The sequence below is a fragment of the Oscarella lobularis genome, chromosome 16 (assembly GCF_947507565.1).
Source record: "Oscarella lobularis chromosome 16, ooOscLobu1.1, whole genome shotgun sequence".
NCBI lineage: Eukaryota > Metazoa > Porifera > Homoscleromorpha > Homosclerophorida > Oscarellidae > Oscarella > Oscarella lobularis.
The window spans coordinates 661983-682719 of record NC_089190.1 but is presented as its reverse complement, the minus strand read 5'-3'; the positions used below and the strand labels follow the sequence as shown (position 1 = coordinate 682719).

The 20737-nt window shown below is 44.3% G+C and overlaps 2 protein-coding genes across 2 annotated transcripts; one reads left to right on the top strand and one right to left on the bottom strand.

The window, feature by feature from the left end:
- The first annotated feature begins 1287 nt into the window (after nt 1-1287).
- On the top strand, nt 1288-2243 carry LOC136196901 (piggyBac transposable element-derived protein 4-like). Its single transcript, XM_065986561.1, has 3 exons — nt 1288-1500; nt 1552-2031; nt 2109-2243. Exons 1-3 carry the CDS (start codon nt 1288-1290, stop codon nt 2241-2243), a joined length of 828 nt encoding a protein of 275 aa, XP_065842633.1.
- Nucleotides 2244-6041: 3798 nt separating this feature from the next.
- On the bottom strand, nt 6042-6960 carry LOC136196900 (ATP-dependent DNA helicase RecQ-like). Its single transcript, XM_065986560.1, has 5 exons — nt 6724-6960; nt 6573-6672; nt 6394-6511; nt 6135-6344; nt 6042-6090 (listed from the first exon to the last, which is right to left on the bottom strand). The coding sequence occupies exons 1-5, from the start codon at nt 6958-6960 to the stop codon at nt 6042-6044; spliced, it is 714 nt and encodes a 237-aa protein (XP_065842632.1).
- Nucleotides 6961-20737: the final 13777 nt, after the last annotated feature.

Here is a 20737-nt window from a genome sequence, read left to right as displayed (position 1 = left end):
CACTGTGACACTGTAACGCCGTGACATTGTGCTACTGTGACACTGTGACGCCGTGACCTTGTGACATTGTGACATTGTGCCACTGTGGCACAATGTCTCTGTGACCTTGTGCCACTGTGCCACTGTGACACTGTGACGCCGTGCCACTGTGACGCCGTGCCACTGGGACGCTGTGACACTGTGACACTGTGACATTGTGCCACTGTGACCTTGTGCGACTGTGACACTGTAACACCGTGGCGGCAACGCCTATTGCGGACGAGCCAAACGCTTTGACGTTTTTCCAACTCTTTTGGACCGACGAGATGTTCCTGGACTTAGTTGACAACACTAATAGGTACGTACGCTGAACAAGTCATACAGCGATCGACTACTCAAACAGTGCACCCACGCATAAAGCGACCGTCTTTAGAGCGCGCTAGCTCCCGCGTTGTTAGTCGCGCGTCATCGCCAATGACATCATTGGAATCCTCTATCCCGTAGCATTCCAATGATGTGGGGCACGTAGGCCTTCGACAAAGGGTGTAAATAGTGGTCACGTGCAGTACTCTGATTGGCTAGTAGCGTACGCGACCGTTAGGTTTCCTTGGTCACGCCCTAGCGCGTTACCACTAGATCGAGACCGATTTTTCGTTTTCCTTCTATTACCGGGCGGGTTTCTTTAGTATGGGATTAGCTAAGAAACGGGCAGTAGGAAAGTCAAGTGTAATGAGCGTTTTACTGCCTTTTCTGGTGGAGAGACCTCGCGCGCGCACTAGCCACGCCCATGACAACGAATAACTTCTAAACGAAGCGAAAGATTCGAAATCGCTTCGACCAATGTCAATTAAATCATGTTTTATTTCGTTTCGCGAGGGCGGCGAATCGCGATTTGTAGCGTAGGCTCTAAGAAAACGCTCTTAGCAACGATACTTTAGACCGTAATTGTAGACAAACGAAAAAACAACTAAAAATCGCTTCGACCAATGCTAATAAAATATTAGACCGGTGCGTTTCGAGGAAAGAAGTAGCTTAGTTGCTGAGGGAACTTCGCCAGGAAACGACAAAACCTACTTTTGCCGTAACTTGAAGGATTACGCCACTACTATGCATGCGATCGACTAATCCTTCGACCAAATCTTTGATAAATGAATCTACTATCCTTTCGCATTAGCGAAAAGATACTAATTCCTACTCATTTTGAATTTCGCGGCTGAGTCCGAGGGAGGGTCACGTGCGCGCGCGTGGGACATTTATGCGTTGGTGCACTAAACAGTAAGAGAATGGAAGCCAGTGAGTCTTCCGGAAATGAAGGCGTTTCTCGGTCTCATTATCTTTATGGGAATACTTCGCTTTCCTAGTTTGACAGATTACTGGCAAACGTTTGGCCAGTATTTGAAAAACAATTTGTCACCAATTTTTCCAAAAACCAAGTTCAAGCAAATCAGCAGATTTCTTCACGTTTCCAACATAACAACGGAGCTGCCACGTAGAGCACCTGGCTATGACAAATTGCAAAAGGTTTGTACTTGGCAGCGTCACTTTCATAACAAACACGTTTCCCGCTTTTAGATTCGACCATTGATAGAGCACTGTACTCTGAAATTCAAGCGAAATTTCAATTTGTCAAAATGTATAACGGTGGACGAGGCGATGATCTTCAAAGGAAGATGGAGTATAAAACAATATATGAAGGACAAGCCACATAAGTGGGGGGTGAAATTGTTCGTCCTAGCCGATGCAGAAACCGGATACGTCTGGAATTTCTTCATTTATACCGGCAAAAGTACGGCAGAGAATGATGGCCCATCAGTAGGCATTTGCACTCGGGCAGTGCTAGATCTTGTCAAAGAATGCCACCACAAAGGTCACGTTCTTTATACCGACAACTATTACACCAGTCCCGATTTATTCATGACTCTCTATTCCTATGATATTTATGCCAAGGAACTGCGCGAGTCAACCGTCTCGGATACCCTGAAGAAACGAAAAAGAGGCACCATTCAGCGCCTAGAAGAGCGCCTCGGGACTTTTACAAGCATGCGTCGAAGGGTCCCATGAGCGCTGGCATATGGTTTGACCGACGGTATGTCAATTTTCTTACAACCGCATCCCCTCCTCTTCTGCAGCCTACTGGAGTTCCTGGAACAGTCCAGAGAAGAGAAGGCGCCTGTACGATGGATGTGCAGTGTCCACCGTACCTTCCAGATTATATCAAAAAACATGGAGGAGTTGATCGCGGAGATCAAATTCTGTCTCTATAGAGCGCTCGGCGTAAACGCATCAAAGCATGAAAAAGAATATTCTATTACTTATTGGAGTGTTCTGTTTTGAATGCGTACATCTTAGAATCTTTCTCTGACGACCGACGCAGAGAGCGCGGAAGTGCGAAAAGAGATATGGAGCAGTTCAAAACGGAACTCGCAACAACGTTAATCGGAGGGTGTTGCGGAAGGGGCAGAAGGGTTGATCCAGATTTTCAAGAAATGCGGCTAAACAGTCCTCTTCCTCACCTTCCAATCTGGTCGCCTGATAATAAGAAAAGAACCTGCAAAGTGTGCAATATCAGAAAACAACAAAACAAAACAGACCGACATGAAACCTTCTTTACCTGCAGCGTCTGTAAAGTTCATCTCTGTATCTGTAGCGCAAGAAGCTGTTTTTACGATTATCACAGCAAGGAACACATTTAGCTTTAGGCAAACAAACTGTCTCCGAAGAACATAGACGTTTTAGAAATTCGTTAATTAAAAGTGTTACCATGACAACGAAACTGATGTATAATTAATGTTCGAATTTCACGATCAAAAAAGTATGATTGCTAGGGAAGTATGGTTGTAAGGGAAGTATGGTTACTGGGGTCTATCTCGCGTTCTTCTAGGAGCAGATTTGAATCTCCCGCGCGACGCTACTGTGCAGGTTTCTATAGGAACAGTGAAAAGGTTTTAACCAGTGATGTCCTCAATTTTTTATAACATGAGGAATGTAAGCGATGAAGTAAAGATTCTTGTTATCATCGACGGGGTGCTTTATGTCCGTAGTATTGAAATGCATGTTAGTCGCTAGACCAAAACTTGAAAGTTCCACTGCAAGTGCAACCCCATTGAGCAACTATGGGCGAAGGCAAAACGAGAAACGCGACTACGATGCAACTACTGCATCACCGAACTTCAAGCAAACGTGGAACCAGTTCTTGATGCCATTCCCTTAGACATAATTCGTAAGATTTTAGAAAAGCGCGCGAATATCTTGGAATTTATTGGAACAGAATATCGGCCGTTAATGAAGTCAAAGAAGCGCTGAAGAAGTATACGTCAAATCATCGGGTTTTGACGTTACGTTTAATTTATTAATTTCTATTTGTTCAATTAGTTAGAGATACTGCTTTACGCAGGCCCACTGACTCTCATGTCAGTGGACGAGGACCGGTCCCAACCCTTGATCTCGCAAAAAAGCGAATTGTACAATTCTATACGTACATTATTGATAAACTCATGCATGTAATTCTTAGAACATGTTTTTAAAATGTTCTTTAACGTCTTCGGTTTCGCTGACGGTCACCATGACGTCGGCGACGCGATGTTGGTATGACAGACTTTCAGTGATACAAACGAAGGAACAAAAGATGGGACAGTAGAGATATTAGAGGCATTTTCCAACGACACTCACAAATCAGATTCCTCCCTTGTGGTCCGTTCTTGGCTCTGATGTTTCAATCTCGCCAGCATATTTCGATTTAGGCGTTTGTTGGTGATCAACTTACGTGCAGGAATATAAGAGGAGCTAAACGTCTTAGAATGCCAGAACCGAAAGAAATTGATCAACTCCAGTGGGCAAAAGAATGTTCTGGTATTTTTAGAAATCAAAAGAAATTACTCTACATATCTATTTTAAAATTAAAGGTGACTTTCATTTTACTTGGGAGTGCCTGGGTCTGTGCATACAGACAATGTGGGGAAGTGACACGGCTCATGGCACTCTCAATGACCTCAAAGAAGCTATTCGCCGTGTATCTGCTGACAAAAACGCAAAAAGTTCCAAGATTCTGACGAGTTCTTTTGTCAGGTACACCCATTTATTCTACTTATTCCAACAGAATAAAATTTAAATTAAAAGGCATTTGAAGCTCACCTTGTATCAGCCGTTTGCGCCTACTTTGGTATAGAAAAGCCTTCTGACAATATCATCTTTCCAGACTCTGCCAGTGCACATCAACAGTGGCTCGAGTCAAGTGCAGAGGCTATAGCACAGATCACAGTCTGTGCTTATGATCCACCGGCTTCATCGCACCGTGATAGTGAAGCTCATACCGACGAAGTTTATATTTATCATCGATCCATGCTACATATGGGATTCGTCTATAATTGTCTTCGTGAGGCTATTCGACACGAAGACGGTCCAGCCATCATTCGTCTTTGGAGGTTCTGGCTTGCCCCCTGCTAGGAGGAGGAAAGTACCAGTAGGCCAATGAAGCAGCTAACCTCCTCGCAAATCTCACTGCTGATTGGCCGGAAGAAATTGCAAAAATTCACACGTTTTTCAGAACTGTGAACACTATTGGCAAGCCAGGTCACGGCAAGCCAATTGATCAACTGGTGGAACATTACAATTTGTAAGTAATATCACAGTGTTCTTTAGAATGGGAATATTTCATGACATTCTCTAGGGTGATCAAAAATTCAGTTCGCAACGCTGGTGCTAATCTTACCAAAGAGCATGTGCGTCTTGTGTCAAAGGTAGCCTTTGCATTGGTGAAGGCCAGCACTGCAGTCGATAACGTCGTTAGGACAGCCAAAGCCAGTTCTCACACTATCAGGTCGGCAGAAGAGGACATAACAGCAATGGTTTCAATTCTCACTAAAAATCGAGTTTGCCATAATGATGGAAGACGCCAATTTTCGAAATTCTCCTTTGTCGATCCACGTCGTCAGAGTCTAAAAAAGATTGAAGAAGGGTGGTTGAGAAAGTTCCTGGCAAAGTCAAAGGATTGTTTTCTCTGCGATGAAGAGGTCACACAAAGACATGCTGTTGAGTGCGATGACCTAGTGTGGTTTTAACATTCATTTATCCATTCATTTACTACTTATTCGATATGTCCTGCATGGCCAATCTACTAACGCCTTCCTCTCGATCTCAGTCTATTCTGCATCTGCACATCGTATCAAAAATACCGAAAACATAGCAGGGTCTAACTCCTGGAATTCCGAAGACATCAGCTTCGGTTTTCACACTTCCACTTTGTGAAACGATGGTTTGGAGAAGACTATTTGATGCAATGGATTCTGCTCCTTGAAACAAAATGCCTTCTGCATGCGCCTTTTGAGCTCTCCACTTCACTAGTGAGGAAATAGGTTTGCATCCTAGCGTGATAATTTAATATTAACGTTTCTAGGCGGGAACTAATTTACCTTTGTTTTAGTGTCCTTTGTCCAAATTGCTCGTGGTCGTTTACGTCGTAAAGGTCGGCAAGACAGAAACAGACCGTATGGGTCTGTTTCGTCACCTGCGCACCTGCTACAACACGGAGATTCTTGCTGATCAGTCGGCGTGAAAGGAGAGTCTAAAGCTGAGCACATCTTCTTCCTTATGCAAGCTTTTCCGCAAAGGAGGTCTTTGATTTCTTTAGAGACGGTCTTGTTTTTCTCACTATCACGTCTATAGAGAAGCACGGCAGTGGAAGGTTCACCGTCCCTGCCAGCTCTCCCGAACATCTATCAGCCGCAGCTAGTGATTATTTTACGATTCGAAGGCACTATGCGTACCTGTAACAGCTCAGATATTCCATTCGGCAATCCAAAATATATGACGAGGCGCACATCGCTTACGACAACACCCTAATTCAAAGGATTTTCAGTTGACTGTAAGAGTGTGCCATGTACATACCATTCCAAAGCCAATTGTAGCAATCATAACCCAGACGTCACCATTCTTGAAGTCTTTTTCGGTCTGTCGACGTGTGGAAGGCTTCAACGTCGAGTGGTGAATCCCAACATGTCCATAAGCAGACAGCAATTTCCAAAGGTGTGTAGCAGTCTCCTTCGTAGAAACATATACAATAGTTTTCATTTTTGTCTCCTGCTGTAGAGAGAGGATGACTGGAGCAATTGATGCCTAATAAGTAATGTCTTATTAAAAGAGACAATTGTCCACTCTACCTCGTCGGAGTTTTCTTGGTTGTTGCCAAGTAGTACATATTTTTCCGGTTAAGAGGGCACTTTACAAACGTTGGATTCTCTATTCCTGTTCGACTCAAAATTCTGCTCATTGTCAACTTCGTTGCTGTGGCTGTGAGAACCATAACGGGGCACGACGCCAATTCTCGTAGGCAGCTCAGCTTAGCAAAATCAACTCGAAATTCGTCACCCCTAAAATCACAAATATACCATTGTTATTGTCTGGTGTAGGTAATAATACCATTCAACTACACAGTGAGCCTCATCAATAGCGATAAGGCACACTTTATCCCATAACTCCAGATTTTTCAGACGACTTCGCCATTCAGAACTAACAGCACATTCTGGAGATAAATATACTAAAACAATAATTATCGATATTTTTCTCAGGAAATTTCTCAAATAGACATTACGTCATACCGTATTGGCTCAACTTGATATCCGCGTCAGAACATTGTGAAATTTGCTGCACAGATACAAAGCACTGAACATGCAAATTCATTTGCCTCAATTTTTCCATCTGGTATTTTTGGAAATTAATTACGTGAGGTCCTCATTGTTATCTCCAGACCTGGTCGTGCATTAGTGCGCTCAGGGGAGACACGATTAGGCAGAGCGACGGTTGGCAGAGCAGAGGTGGTATCTGGTAGAAGAGGGACTTTCCCTGACCCGTAGTCATGCGTACAACGACGTCTCTGCCAAGAACTGCTAAAATGATGGCTTCTAGCTGTCCCTGGCGAAATGCGTAGTGATAGACGTTTCTGAGTATGTCAGTGGCTCTCTTGGTAATAGATTCGGGCTCCAGCATTGAAACAATTAGTAACGCACGCACGGACTGACATTGTCAAAAGGCGACAGTACAGAGTTACAGTGCAGCAGCCAAACCTTGACACCTAATTACCAAGGTGGTAATCTTTTCTATTAACGGAGTGATCACGTGGATACCCGGGTCGACCCGTGGTGTATGACGCAGACGAGTGGTACCAGGCCCTCCGAGCAGTGAGAGCCGCCGCGCCCCCAAACCTCGCGCGCTAAGCCCAACGAATACACGAACTGCTCGGAGGGCCTGGCTTGCGAGGCTAATGCGCGGGCACCTTCTACTTTGTGCGCAACCTATGGATTAATAATATGTTACAAAGCAAGCAGTTGCAAAACATCAGAAGGTGACCAAGCGCATCAGTAACGTTGTGGGCCTAAAGTACGCGAGGTGTGTAATTGCATTCTACCGCATCCACAATAGGGTTGTTCTCGTGACCTACGCAGACCAGTGGTACAAGGCCCTTCTCCCCTCCCGTGTTTATACGAATAATCAGAGACAAGGGCCTAGCAACGCGAGGCTATCGCTTTGTCATCTTTGCTACATATTCCCTGACAACGACTTCCCCTTTATCCTCATCCTAGTGGGATATCAAAATCGGCTACAGTGCGTTTTTGTGCTCACTTGTAGCCACCAGGAATCAATCGACAAAATTGCACTTCGATCGCAATTTTTCAGGTACTTTTTGCTAAGTAGCTTAAATAGGCCTTCATTAGTCATTGTGTATCTAGTTACGTTGCAGCTTCTCCAGAGTGCACCGGCGGCTCCGCACGTAGATGTTTTGGAGAATTGAAGAAAATTAACGCAGCCCAAGCTACTGACGATGAAATGTTAATACGTATGTTGCCAAACGTTGCTATGTGGAGGCTGCTTTCCTTCGACTGCATGCTTACTATCTGTAGTATAGTATAGTGAGCTACACATTGTTTCATCCAGTTAATTACCTATAATTTACTTTTGGGGCGGTGCCGAATAACCATGACTTTGAGCTATTCTTAATGATGACTGTATCGCGTCAGCGTACAGGTCAGACTGAGAGATAAGGACGAGAATTCTTCGAAATAAAATGTTCTCTCCCACACTCTGCAGTTCCTACAGAGAAGCTTAAAGTGGCACTTTAGCGCTTTTATCGTTACTCTAGAATGATGACAGTTGCCATCATGAGGCCCAACCACATCTTCTTACACACAATGTAAAATTTAAAAGTAATAAAGCAGAATTTTTTGTTAAATATTATGAGGCTCCGCTGCCTAACCCCCATTAATCTAGACAACGCCAATAATTTACAATTATTAATACTGATTAAAAGAATCTTAAGAAGAGCCACACTTTTAAATATCAGGAGCTCCGCCCCCTAAACTCCCATTAATCTGGAGGCTTCGCCTTCAGTTCTCCTGTTTTACAATTAGTCATACAACTTATAAGAATTTAAAAAGTGTGACACTGTTAAATATTAGGGGCTCTGCTCACTGAACCTCCGTTAATCTCGAGGCTTCGTCTCCAATTCTCTAATATTTTATAATACTGTTTATACAGTGCTTCTCAGCGTAAATCGATTAGCGCGCTCTAGCGAACTGGTGTTTAGCCGCGCGACTTCAGTACCCGTATCAGCGAAGAGTTTTTCAATTGTGTCTAATCAATTAATCTTCCTCAACGTCGAAAGCAAAAGAAAGTAGTCAATACACGACGTTTTCTAGGTATGCCAAATAAGGTAAAAGAAATCATTCTTTGTTTATTTCCTTTTAAAATACATGCAAATTTATGACAGCAAACACTGTCATGTGTTCTGTAAATAAAATGAAATTGGTAACTCAGGGAAAAGAAGTGATTAGGCATGCCCGTAAGAAAAACTTCGTTGATAAAAATCCCTATGTGATAATTGTTTAACAAATCGCTTTTAGCCATCTTTGTGTGTATAATTAATATAGACCCTCACGTGCGCGGTATAGAACAGCACGTGACGTAAATAACCATGAGAAATTTATTGGAATTCTCTGTAATCTTAGACCCCCGAATAGTTAAGAAAAACATTCCCTAACCTCACCGGACCCTTAAGAGTGCTTAATAGACCCTTTTCGTAATGACTGCGCATGTGCAAGAAAGTGGGATCAGTGCCAAAAAAGCAGATTAGAAAGGCGTCCAATTCCACTTTAAAGATTCTAGAAGAGCTTTTAGAACTTCCGCGGATAGTTATCGTCAAGCTTGACAAGTTTAGCTAAGGTTTAGTATTGTAGCTGCTTCAATAAGCGAACCGGAAGTGACTTCTCACAAGCGCAGCAAAAGAGTTTTTGGCTTGCTATAGATCCTTTCGTGCATACCAATAAGTACTCTAACCTTTTGAAGTGATTTCTCGCACGTACTTCCTTCGATTTTTTTGTGCTTAAGCGGAAGAAATACGTGCGAGGAATCACTTTGAAAGGTTAGAGTATTTATTTCTATACACCCAAAGATCTATAGCTAGCCAAAAAATCCTTTGCTACGCTAGTGAGAGCTCACTTCCGGTTCCGCTATTTCCTCGTCTAATTAGTCTGTCGTAGAAGCTACTATCCTAAAACTTGACTAAACTGGACAAGCTTGACAGTAACTATCAGCAGAAGTGATAAAAGCGCTTCTTGGAATTGCTAAAGTGGAATTAGACGCCTCTTCAGATCGGCATTTGGCACTGATCCCCACTTCAAAATGGCGCCCGCACATGCGCAGTCATTACGAAAAGCGTCTATTGATAATTCTCTCATGAATACCAAACGCTTCTACACGGTTCACAGAACTGAGCTCTGATAACTTCCTCATTCAACACCTTACCTCATACACTTTGTAACCGCGAGCGATTTTCGCAAACCGGGCCTCCAAATTTGCCGCTGAAGGTACCGCATTCGTAATAAGCTCATGCCAAAAAAGACCTTTTAAGGACGTCCAATACGCAAAATAAACTTAAAATTAAATTCACTACTCAGCTATCGAGTTTGACAGGGAGCAGCCAAATTTTCTTTTCTTTAAATTGATTTCAAGCCCGCCGTTTGCACATCGCTATTGTTGAAGAAGTCGTGGACTTGTCGAATAATAGTGTGAAATTGCTTCACGAAAGCAGCAGAGTTTCCCGCATGACTTGAAGCTAAATTGAGACGATGCGCAGCACAGTGTACACCAATAGCTGAGGGACAATGCGTTTTTAGTCGTTTCGCAGCTTCATTTCGACATTCCACAATAGTGGCGGCGCCATCTGTTCCTATACCCCTCACTTTATTTAGATCTAAATTTTGATTCTCGTCAATGCGATTTGTTTCTGCTCTGAGCCTGACGAACGCTTGAGAATCTCATTCGGCTTCACTCACAGCGTCAAGTTCAGGCTCAAAAGCGTCGCCTATACTTTTCGAAAAATCGGCAATGAATAGCACATGTGGACTTCGTGAGTTAATGATGTTTTGAGTTTGTGAGTTTTGTGAGTTATTGACTTTGTTAGTTATTAATGTGTTGTTATTGTGAGTTATTGATGTGTTGAGTTTGGGAGCTCTTGATGTGTTGAATTTGTGAATTTGTGAGTTATTGATGTGTTGAGTTTGAGTTATTGATGTGTTGAGTTTGTGAGTTGTTGACTTTGTGGTTTATTGATGTGTTGAATTTGTGAGTTATTAATGTGTTGAGTCAGTTATGCAAATAAAGTTACTTACCTTTTATAATGAGGAAGAGGGGCACCACAACATTAAGAGAAAATGCTTTAATTTAATCGCACAGGTTGTTCAGCTTCTTAAGAGGTTGCCCGGGATATTCTCAACACGAATTTGTCAGAAGTTTGGTTTACTGGAACTCACATGGTTCCATTTCCCCATAGCATTCGACTCATAAAGATCCTGTTGACTAGTCTATGGAATTAATTTATTCTACTCATAAGGATCCCGTTGACTGGTCTATGAAATTAATTCATTTTTTGGTCAAAAATGTATAATGTACTCAATAATTTTTTGAAACTTTGTTTTAGCGTCACCCGACGTATAACTCGACCGAGTATCTCCTAACCACTATAAAACGTAATGCGTTCTGAAAAAACGTTATCAAGGTCTTTTCCTTGATGGTTGAATAATTATGTAAGAACCTGCGTACACAATTAAACATGACGTTCCGCATTTAGCAGCAGCCAGTTTCTTTAATTCCGATACAATTATTGCCAAAAACCACCAATTTTTTAATTTAATAAATAGCTAAATCAAAGAAGATAATAAATAATATTGGTCTATGTTTCCTGCGATAAAAACGGTAGAGACACTATATGTTTAATTACGACAGCAGAAGTGAGTGCGTATTACGTTTCTAAAGTCGTTAATATCCTTATGCCGAGGTATGAGGCTGTCAAGGATAATGTTCTGCATTTAATAATTAAAGCGCGAACGCTGGGCCTCTTAATGACCTCGGCCATCAGTTGCCAAATCCTATTGATAAATGATCCAGAAGAATTCGATTTCCTTGCCGTCTCCGGCATTTACTGACTGCGATAAACGTCTTTTTACATGACCGATGTCTTGTTTTTGTAGTCCTTTTAAAGCGGCCGGGGTGAATGTATTCTTGGGTTGTCGGGCTGGAGGACGTCGTCTTCGGAGTATGAAGTCTCAGAGAGGATGCGGTCGCTTACGTCTTCTTTTTCGCGGATGAATTCCAGTTGAGAAGATATGGCTAAAGCCACACCTTCGTAAACCTGTCCCACTCTCATGTCCGTCAAAAAGACGATTATCAAAGAATTTTACTTTGAGCCTGAGATACGCAGTAGCGAATATTCAGTGGCGTACGGTACACCACACTGGCTGACTTGAGAGCGCCTTGTAAACCCTCAACAATTATTTTACTTAGAGATTAACGAGCCGTTCTCAATCCAAGGCGCGAGCGCATAAGTGGGCGTAGCGCAGGCGCTTGAAACAACAAAATCGCCGACAAACCCAAATTTTGCATGCGGCTCTGTCGCCACACCCTCATCTCGGGCAACTCTTCACTTTTTCACAACGACATTCTTGTTAACGGAAAGATAACATGCTTAAATATTTATAAAACGGAGGCTCATCTAGCCGTTTCAAGTGACCAAAGGAACACCTAACTAACAAAGAAATCTAATGAATATCGTAACTCAATTGAAATTCGACTAGAAAACCCTACGCTTGGCAGAACATCCTTTCCAGCCACGCCCTAATTTGTGCGAACCACTTCTACTGGAGGACAACCCGGACTTAACGACAAACAAAATGGCCCGAAACTCTGCGGTTCTTCCCGATTACCGATCTCTTTTGACAAGCGCAAACAGTCTTCGTCGATGCAAAGAAACGGTTTAACTCGCGAGGTCTCGTCCTCTCTCAATCACCATTACGCTCGTGGGTAGACAATAGCCTCGCAAGCCAGGCACTCTTCTTCGGTTTGCCGTGTGAGCGGTGGCCTGGCGTGCGTGGTGAGTGGATGCGGCTTTTCTCACCAAAAGAGAGCCTTGTGACACTTGCCAACGTCATGGACAGTTGTCATGGACAGTTTGGGGGCGCTGTTCAAGGACGGTTACTTGCGTATTTTATAAGGCTCCGGAGGCAACATACGAATGCGACCTTACCGGCTTGTGCCTCGTAGTCTCGATTGCCAGACCCTCCTCCAGCGATCTAGGCTGGGTGAGCAGGGCATAGCGCTAAAGAGAGGACCTTGACGATCACTGTACATAACCGTGTGCAGATCACGTGATCTTTCCTAGCTCTGAGACCAGTCGCCTTTCGGATCTCTAATTACTGCACACTCGCACTGATTCGACCATTGGCCTAATCTAATCGCGTCTGCATAATACCATTAGCGTAGGCCTCTGTGTGAAAATGGCTGCCGCTGCCAGATTTTTTCGCAGCCATATGTGACTCTTGACTTTTCGTTGCTAAAGCCGACTAAAAAGCATGCTTTCTCCTATAGTATTCTGTGACTGGACGAAACAGCTAGGTGATCGAGATTTAGCGTCGATCTTCAACGCCCTTTGAGAACGCGACCTGGGTTTTCCTTCCCACACAGGCGACATGAATTGACGTTATACTTCCTAAGAGTTCGCATTGGGCTCAACTAAGCTAACCGTATTATGCATTCGCGATTAGATTAGGCCAATAGTCGAATCAGGGCGAGAGTGCGGTAATTAAAGAGCCAAAAGCCGATTCGTCACAGCGCGAGGAAAGATCACGTAATCTACAAACGGTTTTGCACAGTGATTGTCAAGTCCTTTTCGTTAGCGCCATGCGGCGCCCACGCAGCTTAGCGCAATAACTAAGGGTCTGGAAATCGAAGCTATATGACTCGACGCTTTACGGCAACGTTTCCTTTTCCACTGTTAAAAAGCGTAATAGAAGCACGACGCGGGCGAGTCTATATCCATCGATGCATGAGCCGGTAACGTCGCATTCGTCTGTTGCCTCCAGAGTCTCTTAAATACAACGCTACTGCCTAACCTAAATTCTCCGACTGAATTTCCAAGAAAAGTCAGCGAATTGACAGCCCTAAGATTTCTGCATACTTTCGGTTTTTCTTAGAGAGCACGGGCAAAAAAGGAATTAATTTACTTCAACGGTCATGAAAGAGACGATGTAAAATTGTACAGAGCCGACTGCGTTCGCGTCTTGCAGTCACTTGAAAAATCTCATCGTCCTGCTCCGCTTCCGAATGATGTTGATTCCAGCGCGCCTCAGCCAGGCTATCATTGCAATCCTTCTGCGTCCAAGCACCTCGTCCTAATTTTTCACAATGAGACAACTTTCCAGTCTAGCGACGATCAGACGAAGGCTTGGGGTCAAGCGGACCAGGTGTTCCTTCGAAAAAAAGGCAGAGGGGCTGGCATTATAATTTCTGATTTTATAAAAGAGTTCGATGGGTTTTTGCGTCACGGCGGGAGAGAAACTCGAGTGCAATTGGAGATTGGAGCTGGAAAAGAAGGTTACTGGAATGCGGAGCAGTTCTTGAAACAGGTGGAGGAAGCACTGTCAATCGCAGAAGAAAAGTATGACAGAGATCGATATAGCCTAGTGTGGATATTTCACCACAGCTCAAACCATGCGGCCAAGAGCAAGGATGCCCTTGTTGCAAAAAGGATGTGAGTCAAAGTTCTTGGAAAGCAGCCGAAGATGCGTGACACTACTTGGAATGAAAGCCCTTTTTTGGCGAGGAATCAAAGATACAGGATTATTGATAAACTGGGCAAAGTTTAGACCGATTACAACTAAAAGAAAAGGAAATATTAAATTTCCAGCACTGGAGATTCTCTGGAATTTTTAATTTGGCAAGTTTATCGATATCTACAACGTTTCTAAGGTATGATATATGGAACGATCAGTAAATTCTTTATATCTTCAGCTGAATACAATTGGCGATGCCTACATCAATTCTGGAAAGGAGGCAACCCGTCGGCACATAAAAGACAAGTTCTTCTTTCATCTCTGCCAGCATTGACGTCACCCGCGCCTCTACTAAACGGAAGTGAGGAGAAGAAAAACGACAATAACGGTCACGTCTCGTCAGAGACTTATCTGTCACATGCGCAAGATTTGGTAAATTAGGACAGGCCTATTTTATATCGAATTTTTGTAAGCAGGGATCGAATTTTGTCTTGCCACCTCCGCCATCTCTGTGACGATATCCGTGGATGTATTGGTAAACGCAAAAACTGACTACGTAACAGTTGGTCATGCACATCTAACATCTAACATAGAAGTCCCGGATAGCATATCGCAACACCCTCCTTTGTCTCTAGTTGCGACGTGTTCGTAGTCCTTGAGCCACTTTGGCTGACAAAGAAGACGTCCGTACGAGCTGACTTTCACGGGAGTCGAGGCAGGTGCTGGATTTGTGGACTCACCAGACGAGCGTTGAGTCGAGACTGGCGACGACGGTTGAGGCGACGGTTGTATTTGTCGGCGGTGATTCTGGATCGCTAACGTTCCGGTTGCTGCGGTTCCGGTTGCTGAGATTCCGGTTGCGTGGTTGGCTGCTGAGGCGTATTCGATTTTGCTTGAGACTGCACTACCGGCGGGGTTAACTCGAGTTGCTCTTCCCCTTCATCACTCGGATTCTCTTCCGACGTGAGACGCAACTGACGACGGTTTCGACGGTAGACGTAATCTCCACATCTAACTCTGAACGAACGATTGCTGAGCTTCTTTAGACATCGAGCAGGTGACCATTCATTTTCTCCTGGACGCTTCATTCGTAGCCAATCACCAGGTTTGATCGCAGGCAATTCTTTCGCTTTTGTGTCGTAGCGTGCCTTTTGCTTCTCCTTCGTTTCTTCGATGCGACCTTGAATGACGGCGGGCGACTGTGGAGTCGGGTCCAACATCGACGATTTCATAGGCAGCTGGGTGCGAATGCGACGTCCGAACAATAACTGTGCATGCGATGACTTGAGCGTTTCTGACGGCGTGGCTCTGTACGCCAAGAGTGCCAGATAAGTATCCGATTTCGAATTCTTCGCTTTTTTGATAAGGGTTTTGCAGATTTTGACCGCACTTTCTGCCTTGTCGTTGGATTGTGGGTACCATGGCAAAGACGTGACGTAGCGGAAGCGACAGGCAGTGGCGAACGCGGCGAATTGTGCGTTGACGAATTGTGGACCATTATCGGAAACGGCGATTTCCGGAATTCCATGCCTTGCGAAGATGCTCTTGATACGAAGTATCGTTGTAGCAGCGGTGAGATCCCGTAAAAGCTCCACTTCGTAGAAATTGGAATAATAGTCTACCACCACGATGTAGTGAGACCCATCAAACTCGAAAAGATCCATGGCTACTTTTGTCCAAGCAAGCTTCGGCGTTTCACTTGGCTGCATCGGCTCTCGGGCCTGTTCTGGCTGAATCGAGTTGCAAACGGTGCGAAGAGACTATTTGAGTACCCGGCTTCGCCCGGGTCGTGTGCAGAAGATTCTAAGGTTGAGGGTTTGAGATAGAGACATTGTTGGCGGAAAGAAAAGTTAAGCTTAACATTCCTGCCTTCATGGATGGAAAGAGCCAACTCTCAGTTAAGGATGAGGTCAATACCAGACGTATTGCATCAGTTCGAATACACGTTGAACGAGCAATCAACCGCGTGAAGACATTTCGAATCCTGTCACAAGTCGTCCCTTTATCAATGCACCGTGATCTGTCGAGGATATGGTTTATTTGTTGCCATTTGTCAAACTTTCTTCCCAAACTAATAGCTTAGATTACTTCAAAGAATGTTCGCCAAATCTGATATCAGCTATGAGAATATCAAAATAAAACAATGTGAGCACATCCAAACAGCTCTTCCACTTTTCTTCGTTGAAGTAAATCCGTTTGATTGCCATTTCACTTGGCGTCCAGACAGCGAAATCGCACCAAGGCCTCCCTGATATTGCCATTTGTCCAAGAACTTGATAGAATTAATTGTGTCCCTCTTTCAGGTGCATCTGTCCATCTGTGAATGAAACACAGGACGATTTCTGCTTCTGATATTCTTGTACGGTCATTTCACGAGCACTGAACGGGAATTTAATTTCGAGGAGTCCATCGGTACTTAGCTTCTCAGCTGGATCGGTCACCAGTCGATCAGGAGAAGCCCCAAGCCAGCAAAAACGTGGGTTAACAAAAAGACCGCATTCCTGAGTTTTGCGCCCTGACAATGTTTCGTACTCTTCAACAGCATCACACTCATGAGACTTTCCCCATCTTGTAGAGGCAGTGTCAACTGATTTGTTGCTAAGAAGACTGTTGAGTAAAGATGTTGGATGACGTGACTTAATTCGTTTGAACACTCGTCCGAAGTTTGAAGCCGTCAGTCTCATTTGCCTCATTTTCCTCCACAGAGGACTCTCCGCCTGACCTCGGGTGGCTTGTTCTATTCTTCTGCACCCTGAGTCGTTAATACATATTCTTTTTTCATGAAGGAAGTCAAGCTGAGAAGCGGACAGATTACCTTCGTATTTTATCCACGTACGGCTGTCATTTTCATCCGTTGAAACGTCTATAACAGGCAAGTCCTTCACGATTTTGCTGACTGCACCTCCAAAATGCAAGCTCTCCAGCAAGTGCTGATATTCCTCATTTAATTCCGGTTTTGGAGATAACAAATCCGGACGTAACGATACAAAGCCTCGACCGGCACAGAAGCTGTCAAACAGGCATGTAGCCGTTTCTCTCAATAACGGGAGTGAGCATTGGAGCCTTTTCTGATGATTTTAGTTCCTTGCAGAACTTTTCAATATCTTCTCTTGGCACCAGCTGCATGCTTGCAGGAACAACAGTCACTGGCTGATCGACGACAATGTGGATCTTCTGCCTAGTAATGTCAGCCAGAGCTTCTGATGATCCCACTGACGGCGCTTGTTGTTTCCCAATGCCTAAATTTGAGAGAGAAAGATGTTTACCATCGACGTTTGCACCGCCTCCTTTCCAATAAGCCGGAACATCCGTCACCGACTTGTCAGGTGGAACAGACGGAATCTTCTGCATCTTGAGATCCCACAGACGAAATAGAAGTGCGGCTACGTGCTTGCACCGTCCACCCTTTCCTGCCTTACATTGGCACGTACATTTTGTGACAGACCCCGTAAGAGGATCTAACTGAACGCTCGCCTCGTACTTCATGCTCAACTTCATCAACGCTCGAATATTGGCTTTTACAAAGCAAACGCCTTCTGAACTGTTGAGGACGACATTCCGCACGTTCTCGTTCCTCCAGAGCGTCCATCCCTTGCTTCGACCTTTATGAGCTCCTGCTGACTTCCCATCTTCAGGTAGAACATCGAACAGGAGATACTGATCGATTGTGCTGATGGATATCGAAGGTAACTGCGCTAAGGACTTCGTCCATCCGCCGGAAGGAGCTGGAACCTCAGACATATGCGCCGCCTAACTCGCGTTAAATGACCAGCGAAATCCGTTTTTTATCGAAAAAGCGACGTCAAGTGAAAAGGCGTTTATTTAAGTACATTGATTTAGCCTACTGATGCACCGCCTAGTAAACGCGTCTGACATACTGGGCCGGCGTGAGAGGTCGCCGAATCGGCGACCATTTTTCGCTCTGTGCTTCCGCTTGAAAGAGACGCTCGAAACTTGACGGAATTGGAGTTCGATCTATAAGAAATTCACTCAAAGGGAAAAATATGACTAACTTTGCAGAGGAACAGAGAAAATTGGTCGCGTGACCAACACGGTCGGTAATTGATCCCCTCTTAATATGGCTGCGAAGAGCATGCGCAGTTAATATGGGTTCGGTCTATTTATAAGTAATAATAACTAATAAATGTTTAATAAAATGTAAAAAGGAGATAAAATTGAGGGTACCTAAATCTATTTGTGAATTATGGGTACCTAGCTATAATAGAAAAGAACATAAAGGAGCGGCCATGTACATGCAGGTGCTAGTATGGCGCTTTTGTTTCCGCACGTGCCGGAGGTCCACTGGTTGATCGCGTGATTGTAACCTCTGGATTCCAAATATGGTCGCGCAATCGACGAGCCACATGGCGTACAAAAAGTGTACAATTGCCGTTGCTCCTAGTTCTATTCTTTTGTAAAGGGTAATCGAAATGAAAGCATTCGTTTAGTTAAGGATGTCCTTATTTTGTTTTCAAATAACTCGAATTTGCGTCTTGCCTACGCTGAACGCATCGACACGGTGTCGAGAAGACATTCCTCTATTAGCCATACAAACGATCCGCTCGCGATCACTAAGAGAAAGAGATTTACTTTTTGTTGACGCCATAGAAAGACTTCTACTGCGACGGAACAGTAAAAGAGCTGTGCGGTAAAGCAAATGTTGAAACACAAGCGCGTCAGCACAAAACACGTCAGGCAAAAGCAAAAACAATCGAAAATCGTAAAGCAGGTTCCTTTCTCTTGAACAAGATAACAGATATATCGTAAGCGAACTTTAAATGATTTGAGATCAGATGCAGACCACAAGAGGGACCGAAAGAATTCCAATAAAACTGAGCACGATAAAGAGACGTTAATCGACGAGCATTTGTGGAGGGACGAGTAAGTTGAAGCCCAAATGAAGAAAGACGAGTATCATGACCGCAAGATGTGTGACAAAAACGAGACGAGATTTCAGATGAAGCTAGCGAGGTAATTCCACGAAACGCATGTATTTCACAACACTCTTTGGAGCCTGCCGGATACGAGAGGTTCGACTGTTACATTATGTAAACAAAGAAATTAATAATTTGGTATATTTTTAGTACTCGTCAATGAGATTTGAATTTCTTGAAGGCTCCTTGCAATTTACTGATGGCGGTTTTTATTTCTAAAAAATTTTAACGAATTTCCGCGTTTTTTAGCGAACTTACATATCCGTTTGATTGAGACGGCGTCGACTTCCGGATTTATGTGAGATTTATGTGCGGTAATTAAGTAGTCGCTGCCTCGTCGTCTTCTCCCTTTGGCCTCCATGTACTTGCTTGATGGGGTTGCATTCGCAGTGAAAAACAGGTACAGTGCATTCCACGTCAAAACGCAAAAAAGTCCCGGTTAATTTTGACATTCCCCGAACGTTTTTTACAGGTAGCTTGGTCTATATAGAGTACTAAAAGAATAAAGTTTACTAAACGTTTAACATGCGGCCCCCTTTTGGGGAACACGGGCCAAGCACCGGGTTTTGTACGGGTGCCTCGGCTTTTTCGCGCATCGTTTGAATGGATTGTTTTTCTTTTTCGTCTGCAATACCTCTCCAACCGGTGTTTTTAAACACCAACACGTCTTCGTCTACTCCTTGCTCGTCGATAGAGGACGGCACGCGACCGAAGCGTGCATCACTGAACCGCGCTTCCGACTTACCCAAGTCAACAGGATGCACAAGTTGAAGCCTCGAGGGGACGCCGCGAAAGGCGGTCGCACAGCTGGACGTGGTCGGAAGCGACCCAGTGATCGTACACCTCTCTCGGAGTCGGCTACATCTCGCGAACGGCAAGAAAAAATCGACGTCGCTCGCATTCGCGTTGATGAGTGGATAGCCGATCTTCAAGACGTTGATCGACTAATGTTCGCCGCCTATCTGGTGTGTCAGAATGTCGACCTAGGGATCACAAAAGCGTGCGAAAGAGCTGCGACCGTCGTTGGCTGCAATGGACAAACAGTTCGTCGCTGGGTGACGTCAATTGCGGCTGATAATGACTGTGACTGTGAGGACGTTCGTAAAAAGCAGAACGGGCCTGTCTGGCTTCTTAACGGCGAGGCGGAGCTTCAGCTGATGATGACAGAGTTCATTCGAGGAAATTGCGTCCGCAAAGGAGAACCTAACCTCACGGTGTCTGACGTGCAGACCAACGTAAATTCGAATGTCCTTCCCCTTCTTGGAAACGAGAATTTGGTTGTTGGAAGAAGTACGATTCATCGGTGGATGACTCGTATGAGCTTCTCGGTGACCAAGTACAAGAAGGGGTCTATATCGATGGACATGAAAGAACTGACGTCGTACAACGACGTGGAGAATACTTGCATGAAATGGAGGAGTTTGACGGAAGCGGCTTTATCAGAGTGTATCACGACGAGTGCATCTTTCACTCTAACGACGACCAACCCTCCTTTTGGTGCGACGGCTCCTTTAATCCTGTGAAATCCAAATCGGAGGGCCGAGCTATTATGGTCTCCGATTTCATTGCAGAAGCTGATACAAGCTTCTTGCAGGACCAGGAGCTTCAACTTGTGGCAAGGGTGTACTTGGAAGTCGGTGGAACAAGAGAGGGGTACTGGAATGCTGATCGATTCAAAGATCAAATGTTGAAGGCAATCGGCATTTTTAATTCTAAGTACCCGGGACGGAA

What these genes read in the sequence shown, in the direction of transcription:
- LOC136196901 (XM_065986561.1), top strand. Translation starts at nt 1,288, where the DNA reads ATGAAGGCGTTTCTCGGTCTCATTATCTTTATGGGAATACTTCGCTTT. An exon ending in GCTATGACAAATTGCAAAAG is followed by an intron (nt 1,501 to 1,551) that starts GTTTGTACTTGG and finishes TCCCGCTTTTAG; the next exon opens with ATTCGACCATTGATAGAGCA. An exon ending in TTACAAGCATGCGTCGAAGG is followed by an intron (nt 2,032 to 2,108) that starts GTCCCATGAGCG and finishes CCTCTTCTGCAG; the next exon opens with CCTACTGGAGTTCCTGGAAC.
- LOC136196900 (XM_065986560.1), bottom strand. Translation starts at nt 6,960, where the DNA reads ATGCTGGAGCCCGAATCTATTACCAAGAGAGCCACTGACATACTCAGA. An exon ending in GCGCACTAATGCACGACCAG is followed by an intron (nt 6,673 to 6,723) that starts GTCTGGAGATAA and finishes CAAAAATACCAG; the next exon opens with ATGGAAAAATTGAGGCAAAT. An exon ending in ACCAAGAAAACTCCGACGAG is followed by an intron (nt 6,091 to 6,134) that starts GTAGAGTGGACA and finishes ATTACTTATTAG; the next exon opens with GCATCAATTGCTCCAGTCAT.